The following is an 11,307-nucleotide window of genomic DNA, read 5'->3' as shown; positions in this document are numbered from 1 at the left end:
CCAGCCCCAGCATTACTTCTTATACTTCGTTTTTATACTTTTCTGCTGGATGGTTAAGACCAAGATAAAGCAAGACCTATGCAACAAGAATTGTAGCTTTTGGATCTGATAAGGTCAGTCAAATCCCCTCAGGATTTATCCTGTGATCCTGTACCTCAGATTGTAGATCCTTTATCAGTGTCAGCCATGTGGATGAGTCGCAGTCATTGCTTGGCCAATGTGCTCTCTGTGAAAGCCTGAGAGAATGTTTTCTCTCCATGTGATTCTCCTTAGACACACTCTACATCATCGGTTACTTTCCTCTTTGGCCCCATAATCTCCTTGATCAGAAAATTTGGGATACTACTGAGTTACATGACGTTACAGTACAAGTTCTCATATGTCCTGAGTCTTAAGTGACCTTGGAAGGCTAGGGCCAAAATGTTGGCTTTCCTTGTGACCCTCCTTTTTCTGTAATTTTGGTTTTGCAAACTTAGGTTGTTAACCCTCCAAAAGAGAAGCTTATTGTTATTACCATATAACCTAGGCTGTTAATTTTTCTTTTTTCTGGCACTGGGGATTGAATTCAGGGTTGAACTTACCAGACAAGCACTTATGCTACTGAACTGTCTCTCTGGCCTCTTATAGGTACATTTTAGATATACCTAGTTAGGGGCTGGGGAGATGGCTCAGTACAATAAGCGCTTCCCTGGCAAGCGCAAGGACCTGAGTTCAATTCCTGGCTCAGCAAAAAAAAAAAAAAAAAAAAAAGAAAAGAAAAACATACCTAGTGAACAAATTTGTACCTATACATGATATAACCTGATTCTTTTTCCCCATTCACCTACCCTCCCTTTTATTCCTTCTCAGCTTCCCATGTATAAAAGCTTTGCTTCCATTTTTTCCTTCTTATCTCTCTCTCTTTTTTTAACTTTTCCTTTTTCCTTTCTCATTTGCTCTACTTCACCAGGAGATCATGGTACTGTGATTGGATGTTTTGTATCACCATAACAAGCAAGCCTTGCTTCCCCTTCCTATCAAAGAGATGATAGTTTTGGTATGGAGAAGTGGGAGAAAGAATTGCAGAAAGTAGTTTTTCTTGAACTGGAAAATGTGAAAATAAAGTTTTCAGCTCTTTCAGTTAAAAAGGAAAAACAAAACTGTAAAATATCCAGGACTGTTGTTGCTTTGGGAACTCCGTATTTGGTCTTAAAATGTTAACACTGTTCAACACAAATAGGCAATGGTAATAGTTGGAATATTGGTGTAGGGGCTGGGGGTGTAATTTGGTGCTCCAGTGCTTGTCTGCCATGCACAAAGCCCTGGGTTGAATCCCCCCAGCACCAGCAGGATACTGGTTTAGTTCCTGTAACAGATCCTGCAGAGGCTTAAACAAAGCAGAAGTATATCTCTTTCTCAGGTAATCAAGGTTCTGCAGAGCAGCTCCACAGCACTGGAAACTCCTTTCCCCGTGGACTCACCCGTATTGGCACATGACCTTCACCTTCCTGTGAAGAGGGTGGATACAGCTCCCTCCCTCACAGCTGTATTCTAGCCACCAGAACAAGGAAAAGGCATGGTTGTGCCTGCACACACCCCTCCTCTTCAAGGGCAGGACCAAGAAGAGGTTGAGATAGGGTCTTGCCAAGTCACTAGTTGCCCATAGGCTGGGCTCAGAGTACTTAGCAGTCCTCCCGCCTCAGCCTACCGGAGTGCTGGCATTACAGGCATGCTGCATCATCCCCAGGTCCTCCTTGTATCTTGTTAGACAGAAGAGTTTCATAGGCCACACAGGGCTGCAAGATAAGTCATGGAAAGATGGCGGGGGTTGGGGAGTGCCAGTAGAAAAGAGAGCATATATCTAAAGCTTCAACTGCGTTATATTGAAAGAATAAATATTGGAGGACAGTTGGCCCTTCTTCCCTGTCACTCTGTGAAGATGAGTTTAATAGGAAAAATGTGGACTTGGATGTAAGAAGCAAGGCGCTATGGGAAGCCTTAGGCCAAACTGGCACTTATGCCTTCTTTTTCATCTGCGCCGGATTTGACCAAATCCATGTACTTCTTTCATTGAAATGAATCTCCCATGGGTTGAAGGCACACCTTTGCTTTGAAGCTGGCAATATAGCAGTTCATATTTGGTGACATTGTGTCAGCTTGAACTCGTGCTTTCACTGAAAAGTATATATGACAGGTCCAGTGTTTTTATGTCAATTGAGCATCCACGTGGTAATTTACCTGGGTAAAGATTGGTTGGCATTTTCTTCAGAATATTTTTAGGGACAAAATTCCCTTCTCATCACAATACAGATATAGGGCATTGTTTTGACATGCAGTCAGATTTTATTTTTACAAAATGGCATTTGTGTCTCAGGGAACTAATGTAATCTAGGAGTCAGGAATTTGCGTTCGAACTTCAGAACTCCATAGTGATGTCACCTTGACCAAGTCATTGGACTTCGCTATTTTTCTTGGGTAATAATGTCTGAGAAGACAGTCAAGAAGTAGCCTCCCTCATCAGTGTATCTATTTGGCCAACAATGATGAAGTCACACATGTCATCATTTGATTATTTGTTATTGGAAAACTACAAATAATCTTAGTTCTCTTTAAGGATGAGTTTTGCTCATAGCTAGCTAGATCACCAAAAGAAATGAGTATGAAAGATATCTTTAATATTTGCCAGTTTAGCACTTTACAGCATTCTTCAAAAGGCTTTTTTTTCCCTTTGGAAAAAGTTGAGCTCTTGAGATTAGGAAATTTAAATAATCTTGGTAGGTAGAATATTTCTTGTGATAACATACGTTCTTTTCTGAGAATGCATTTTGGGACATTGTAACACAACTCCTTTATTCTTTGAAGATCTCTACCAGTTTCACATTTTAGGCAAGACTTAATTTTAGCCAAGTTCACTGAAAGCACTCCTGTGTTACCTCCAGTAATTTCATCTGGTTCCTTTTTATGCACCCCTGACATGGCCAAGTTATACAGAGTATATAAAACAAGCTGCTTTCTGTAGGAGTGGTGTGTGGTTTAGTGGTTCCCCTCTCTTGTGTGGGAGGGTTTCCTCTTGCCTGTCCTTAGCCATCATTGATGTGTTGTTTTCTCTTGCAGATGACACAGTTGGTGCTGCCTGGCATGGTAGAAAGGTGAGTCACAAGCTCACACGTGGACACTGGATGCAGAGCTCATTGTTATTTATAGGGAGAACCCTTTCTTTGAAAATTTCATTAAAATGACTAATGAACCTCACCTCTGTGTCTTAGCGCCAGGCGAATCACATGGTGGAGCATGAGTCACTGGTGGAGGAGGCCTTTTCCTCTCAACTCTTTTCCTCTGTAGGGTTGTGGGGGTTCCTGTGGCTCGGGATTAAAAAGGCAGCCTGAGTCACTATCACTAACTCAATTGCCTGCCATTCCGAGGGGGCGGCCAGAGTTCCTGGGATATTCCCGGGAATGCCTTCTTAAAGCTGTATCCTCTCAGAGCCTTTACCAGCGGAGTTTCATGAGGCACCAGATTGCCTTTTCAGTTCTTCCCGGGAGAAAGGCTGTGTGGGGCATATAGGTGTGTTGTGAAGTGATCCGATGACGTCATACCCACCTTGGGAGGGAAGGGCAGTATCTGCTGGCCCTGCCTGTTCTGCAGCTTGAGTTGGGTACCACCAGCATGTGCCGGAGGTCTTCTTTTTCTTGAGCAACATATGATAGTTTTTACATCTCAGAGTGCAATGTGAAGAGTGTGCAGTGTAAAATTGTAAGTAAGCTTCATGCCTTCCAAGGAAAACCTTTGGAAGAGCAGGGCTTGCACCTTGAGCCAGCTTGTTCAGTGGCTGCCTTTCAGCCTCCATAGTCATCCCTCCTCTGCAGGCTGGCCTGGAATTTGGAGGAGGCCCAAAGGAATCACAGCTTTGCAAGGGGCGAACCTGAGACCCTCCTTCTGCTGAGACCTTAGTGCCCAGCCCCAGGCAGACATGATAGCTTGCGATCATTGAGTACTCCCGTGTGCCAGGGGTTGTGCCCACAACATAGTATGTGTTAACTCATTTAATCATTGTAGATGAGGCTAGGAACCCATTTGCTGAGCATCTACAGAGATGATACTGAGCATCTACAGAGGTCAAGAAACGTCTCAGCAAGGTTCTTTGTAGTTCTGTTTTATCTCTACAATAAAATTTCCCTTTAAAACTTTCACACTGCTTATTATCAGTTGACAGTGGAAACAAAGTCCTGCTGGTCTCATATGGGACTGGCTAAAGCAGCTCAGCCCTAGAATATGAGCACGGGTAGGGAGGCAGAAGAGAACCTAGGAAGAATGAAATTGGGCCCATGCTCTGAATCTGAGCTTTGACATCTGTAAGTCACATACTGATAGCAAATCCATTGATGAAAAAAAAAAAAAAAAAAAAACCTGGCTGGGGTGTGTGGCTAAGTGCTAAGAGTACTTGCATGCATGGAGGGCGCAAGTGTTTATAAACCACAGAAGTATTACTGTAACATAAATTCTTAAGTGTGTTAGTGAAAACCAGTAAGAAAAGTGATGGTTGTGGAATCATTTTGCAGCACACACAGTTTTAGGTTCAAAGAGTTACAGAAATCTAGTGGTGGAGGTTACTGGAAAGCAGCCCCTTCATTTGACAGGGGACAAAACTGAAGTCCATAAGGGTGAAGACTCCGTTGCTACACCGAGTTAGCGCACAGTACAGATGCAAGGAGCTAGGAACTTCACAGCTGTCTCTACAGACTTGCCAGCCATTGGCGCAGTTACAGTAAGAGCATCAAATAAAAACAAACAGTGCAGAGAAAAGAATTCACTTAATGGACCTGGGTTGAGTAGCATTTGTTTTGGCAGGCTTAGAAGGTGAGGTGGATCCTTGTTTTCAAGAGATCAAGTTGAAAAGTGACCTGGGGAATGCCATCAGAAGCTGTGGGTTGAAACAGACTTCAGGAACGTTAATGCTGCCCACGCTAAGGACTGCTGTGCAGCGCCTGGGTCTTATGAACCTGGCCTTTTGCTTAGAACATTTACATTGACTTGAATTTAAAGGAGTTGCTAGGCACAGTCACAGGCTACCCCCCATCTCAGTAAGTGAGTGTGGTAAAAGCTTCCTTCCCCCTCCCATGTCTCCCCTGTTGTTCAGGAAACAGGTTCCTTCCACCTGAGGCTTCAGTGTTCTTTAAGGGCTTGGAGTTTTCGCTGTGTCCCATTAAGACATGAGGGAAGAGAGGGTTTGAATGTTTTCAGGGAGGTTTCATGGGCCAGCGCAGGAAGTGGTGTGCGCTACTTGTGCTCGTTTCCCACTGTCTGCAGTTCAGTCTGCCCCAAGCTACAGCACAGTGTAAGGGAGGCCCAGAGTGCCAGTGGGTACCCAACAGGAAGGAGAGCTCCTGAGTGAGCAGGTCTCCTGGATGTTGTCTTGATTACGCATGATAAGTGGTTTCATTACAGGGTACTCTTTACACCACCCCCCTCAATGGCTCTTTTCTGTGGCTGATTCTCACAGGATTGATGTCTCTACTGAGTAACAGCAGTGTCCTTTAGAAAGATCTTTTGTTACTGAACGTTTTTGTTTTCTTCCTTTCACTGGCTCTACCTCTGATGTATGAGATTTTCCAAACCCTTAAGAACTATAGCCTCGGGCCAACTGACTATTGCTAAACAAGTATCTATAATCAAACTAAGTATTATTACCGTAGAAGTAGAAAGAGCATAATTACATTATAAAGGAAACTTGCCCTTTCTACTTCCCTGGAATTATAAACATTGTGTACAGCTGGAGCCCGGAGGTGGTTGCCATAACAACCACAGAAAAGCTAAAAATAGCCTCTTTTATATTGTATTGCTTAAGGTGGAAGTATGACATGTTGTGGTGTTTTAGGGCAGGTAATTCTCTTTCATGTGCTAAATGTTTGCAAACTTTCTTCAACAAAGCAATATGTGTATAATGCAAGTATTTGGATTGCTACCTCTAATTGTATTCCTGACCCCTGTGTTCCAGGATTCTTCTCTAACGTCGAATTCCATGTTGATATGTTTCTTTGTCTTTATGAGTCTATCAGAGAACTTTCTACTCCAGTTTCAGTATTGTGTTTATGCTTAAGACATGTGAAACAGCCTGCGAGAGCCTTCGTGGACGTGGAGGCTGAGATGCACTCGTGCTCAGTGTCCCTTCACTGCCATCAGGCTCTGCGCACGCTGTCCACGCCGACTGACCTTGTGGCGCCGCTGGCTCTGCAGCAGCGTTTACACCTCCGCACCTCTCCTCATCTACACTGTGGGGGGTGCTGAGGCTTCTCAGGGAAATCTGTGGCTCATTTCAAAGGAGACCGATAGTTCCTCTGTGACTGGAGTACCTTTCTGGGGAAGGACAAGGATCCTGCAGTAGTCTGGGGCCTTTGTAGAACAAGGGCTTGGTAATTTTGCAAAAGCCAGGTTACAATTAAAGAGTTGCACCTGGAAGTACGCGCATCTGAGGGAATTCTCATGGCATGCCGAAAGCTGTGAGTGCAAGGCGCCGAAGCTTGTAGACTGGGTGCGCTTCATGTTTGGCTTGTGGGAGGGCTAGTGATGGAGGAAAATGCATTTGTATGAAAAGGTGTGTGTTTACCAGCAGTTGGTGTTTTCTGCTTTGCACCATTTTAGTTCTAGTAGGTCCTAAAATAATTTGTATAGGGAGACATCATTATGTAACTTAGCAGGAAAGCAAGGTGATGAATTAAGAAGGTTCCATCATAGAAAATAGTTCTTGCCCAGTTTATTCAGATGTTTGTCTTAACAAACAGGAAATGTGTTGAAGTATGAGCAACATTAATCTTCACTATGGAACTTGCATAAAAATTCTTAAGGTACCTTTCAATATTAGAATGTTTCCCAAGCCCCCAGAGAGTGAGAGGTTAACCGAGGTTTGGGTTTGGGTTTGTTTCTGTGTGCAATTAAGTGCAGCTGTTTTGTCCTTCTGCTTGATGTATAACAGAGTTGTCAGGAGTCTGGCTGTGCCATGGAAACGGGTTTGACGTCACTAATTCTGCCTAGATGGAGGATTAGAGCTAGACAAAGTAGTTGATCTACAGACGAGTCCTTTGTGCCACAGTCCCAAATATCCCCTCCCATTTCAACATAAAAAATAGATACTGTATAGAGTGGAGGATTAAGGCAAGTTATATCAGTATGACACTGGTGATTCAGATAAAACCAAGTTGAATATTATGCTGGGGGGGAGGGAAGAAGTTGGGAGAGAGAGAGAGAGAGAGAGGGAGAGAGAGAGAGGGAGAGAGAGAGAGGATGAATTGTGAGTGTGGGAAGGGTTTTGCTAGACAAATGTGTGTCTCTGATGCTAGGACAGATCTGTAGGTGAGTTGCTTTCTCTTCAGGAAAAGTGGGTACAATTTTAAATGCTGTCCCTTGATTTATTTAGGTCTAATGCATTCTCTCTTTGTATAGCACTTCGAGGATCTTAAATTTGTTTTAATGTATTTTACAATGCAAATACTCTATTTGGCATAAAGCACCCTAAAATTCTGTCTTCCTACTCACCCAGAGTACCTCTGTCCCCTAGAAATTATAATTAGAGTAGAATATGTGAGTAACTGACCTTCACTGCCTCAAGGAATAAACAAGTGAAGGAGCATGACTGCATACTTATGACATACTGGATTATGGATGTAATTTTTTTAGTGGGAAAAATGCTTTTATTATCTTGTGTTACTTTTCCTCTGTTGAAATCATGGCCTTGGTGAGTAAAGTTTTAAGAATATACTTGATGAATTCAAGATTTAATTTTTTAAAGTATTCTATAAGGTGAAACTTCAAACTCTGAAGACTTTTAAATTGCTTTTCACTTGTGCGAGCTGAAAGAAAACGTGCAGGATCTTTGGTTGAGGACACCCATGGCCACGCCAGCTACTCTGAGTCCTCTGGAGCAGAGTCCAGCTGACAAGACTGGCTGTGGCTGCAGGGTGTGGCCTTGGTGCAGAGCACCAGCTTCCTTGACGTACCTGCCTTTCTCTTCCCTTGTTCTGTGTGAAGCCATTGTGATGCCTGGCTGGATGAGAGCAGGAAAGACTGCAGACCTTGGCTCTTGGGGGTGTGGGAGCAGGTATTAACTGGTCAGAAGTTGCAGTCACTTTGCAAAGCATATTGTGTTGCGTGAACTCTTAGGCTTCCACTCAACTGGAGTCTGACCCAGCATAAGGGGGACATTTTCCAGTAATAGTGCAAATACACTTTTCTCACTTTTTACACATTCACTGAGGTACTTTAAATATTATAAAATCTGTCTACTTAAAGTACACAGTTCATTGACTTTTAGAATATATAAAGAGCTGTGTAACTTAGCATAATTTCGTTTTACAACAGTTTCACTATCCTAAAAGGAATGATAATTTAAACATTATACATTAGGGAGGCCAGGGAGATAGCTCAGTGGAGTAAGCACTTGCCTGGCAAGCTCAAGGGCCTGAGTTCAATCCCCGGTTCTGCCAAAATAAAATAAAATAAAATAAAAATAAATAAATTAACACCATATTAAAAGACTGTAACAAAAGAGATTTTTATTTCCTTTTTATCAAAAGACTTTCTTGTACATAGAGATAGAATAAAATAATCAGCTATTAATTGTTAATTCACCAGGTTTTATCTTAAAAGGTTGGATTCTACCTATTGATAAAACTTTCTTACTTTTAAAGTAAGAAATAAAAGGCTTGTTTGTTTCAGAGATAGAAAAAACAGAAACGGCAAGAATGATGTCATTAACCCATTGACCATTTATTTTCAATTTTAAAAAAATCTTAAAATTTTTTTTGTTTTTAATCTTTTATTTATTTGGTACAGGGTCTCACTACACAGCTTGGACTTACAGTGATCCTCCTGTCTTAGCCTCCCCAGGCCTGGGATTTTTTTTTTCCATAATTTTATTGAGAAATAAGTAGCAGGGAGATGGCTCAGTGGAATAAGCACTTCCCTGGCAAGCGCATGGGCCTGAGTTCAATACACGGTTCCGAGAGAGAGAGAGAGAGAGAGAGAGAGAGAGAGAGAGAGAGAGAGAGAGAGAGAAATAACTAGCAATGAGACAGTTTCAAATCAAATTGGTAGGACAGTTTTAATAATTAACACATTGCATACTGCCTTCCTAGTGGTTGTTTGTTGTACAAGATGCAGACATGATATCCTATCCACAAATACTATTAAAACAAATCCTTCTATTCCTTGAATTAAGAGAATGTAGATATATATCTATCCTAACCATTTTGAATACAAAGATACAAAATGGTCATTCGTCTATATCCCCTTTTTTTGTTTAGTTCCATCATTTAAATATTATAGTTGTGTGAACTCAGCAAAATATTCCAAAATAGTCCATTAATCCATAATAGCATTGGGTCTTCCACTTGAATGGCAAGGTCAGAAGTTGTTGACCTGAGTCCCCTACAGCTCAACATAACAACATGGCTTTATTTCTTGTACTTTGTTTTTATACTTTTCTGCTGGGTGGTTAAGACCAAGATAAAGCAAGACCTATGTAACAAGAATTGTAGCTTTTGGATCTGATAAGGTCAGTCAAATTCCCTCAGGATTTATCCTGAGATCTTATACCTCAGATTGTAGATCCTTTGTCAGTGTCAGCCATGTAGATGAGTCATGGCCATTGCTTGGCCAATGTGCTCTCTGTGAAAGCCTGAGAGAATGTTTTCTCTCCATGTGACTCTCCTTAGGCACACTCTACATCATCGATCACTTTCCTCTTTAGCCCCGTAATCTCCTTGATCAGAAAATTTGGGACACAACTGAGTTACATGATGTTACAGTACAAGTTCTCAAATGTCCTGAGTCTTAATTGACCTTGGAAAGCTAGGGCCAAAATGTTGGCTTTCCTTACAGCCCTCCTTTTTCTCTAATTTTTGGTCTGTAAACTTAGTTGTTAACCTTCCAAAAGAGAAGCTTATTGTTATTGCCATATAACCTACACTGTTGAGCTTAACCTCACTATCTGTCTGAATATCAAACATCTTAGGCATAACATGGAACAGGTATTTTTCATCAAGTATTGATATGTTAAACTTTAAGTCCCTACAGAATATGATAAAGAAATTTAAAAATCAAAATATATTTTAAAAATAGGAATAAAGAATTATACATGTTTGCACATAAGTCCAGAAATCTAACCATATACAACATTGTTGCAGGGCAGTCCCACAACACTTCTTTTCCTGTCTCCTGCCTTCATTCACCCCCCCCCTTCCTTTTTAAACAATCATCTACCCGAGAATCAGCATGGCAACAACTGGCATGTCATGACAAGCAGCACGTATTCAAGACCAGAATGACAGGCACTCCAAGCATGAAGCTACTATTACAAATTGCCATCTTCAGTCCAGTTGCTTAGTTCACAGGTGTCAGTATATATAGTTAGTCAGGGTGAGAATCCTTCCAATTAACTGTTAGATTCAAAAATCTTCTGAAGATTCTCAGGATCATTGCCTTACCCATCCTGTACATGTAACTGTATGACTTGCCTCTGTCATGTTTCCTAACTCTTCTTACTCTCTCTTCATTGTCTACTCCTCAAGTTCTTGTTTTCCTTTTAATTGTATTATACCTTTCTATTTGTATTTCTTATCTTTCTATTTGTATTTCTTCTTTTGAGTTCTAATACTAGGGAAACTATACGATATTTACACATGTGTGTCTGGTTTATTTCACTTATGAGTATATCATCAAGTGGCATCCACTTAAACATAAAGGCTTTGAGTTTATCATTCTTACTAGCTGAATAATACTCCATTGTATGAAAGTACCATATCTTTTTCATCCATTCTTCAGGTGATGGGCATCTTGGTTGTTTCCAAGATTTGGCTATCACACATTGTGCTGCTGTAAACATAGGCACACATATATCACTATGATATGATGTTTACAGATCCTCCAGGAAAATTCCCAGTAGAGGAATAGCTGGTTTAAATGGAATTTCCAGTCCTAGTTTTCTAAGGAGTCTCCACACTGATTTCCGTAATGGTTGTACCAGTTTACATTCCCACCAGCAGTGGAGAAGGGTTCCTTTTTCCCCACAGCCTCTGCAACATTTGTTGTTGGTTGATTTCTTTATGATAGCTATTCTTTCTGATGTGAGATGAAATCTCAATGTTTTAATTTGCATTTCATGGATGGCTAGTGATGTGGAGCATTTTTTCATATATTTATTTGCTTCTTTAATTTCATCCTCTGAGAAGTGTGTTCATCTTGGATGCCCATTTCTGGATTGGGTCTTTAAATTTTGGGGCCCTAGTGTTTTTTATTTCTTCATAAATTCTAAAGAACAGACCTTTGTCTGAGTAC

At 41.3% G+C, this 11,307-nt stretch overlaps 1 protein-coding gene across 1 annotated transcript in view; it reads left to right on the top strand.

Moving 5' to 3' along the window:
• Positions 1-11,307, top strand: part of Hsd17b12 (hydroxysteroid 17-beta dehydrogenase 12) — a 173,898-nt gene that overhangs the window by 139,161 nt on the left and 23,430 nt on the right. Inside the window, exon 7 of the mRNA XM_004627027.3 lies at positions 3,094-3,128. Coding sequence (XP_004627084.1) covers positions 3,094-3,128 — 35 coding nt within the window. The remainder of the gene's footprint in view (positions 1-3,093; positions 3,129-11,307) is intronic.

The sequence above is a fragment of the Octodon degus genome, unplaced genomic scaffold, assembly GCF_000260255.1.
Source record: "Octodon degus isolate 3935 unplaced genomic scaffold, OctDeg1.0 scaffold00018, whole genome shotgun sequence".
In the NCBI taxonomy this organism is placed as follows: Eukaryota; Metazoa; Chordata; class Mammalia; order Rodentia; family Octodontidae; genus Octodon; species Octodon degus.
This window is presented reverse-complemented; position numbering and strand designations above follow the sequence as displayed.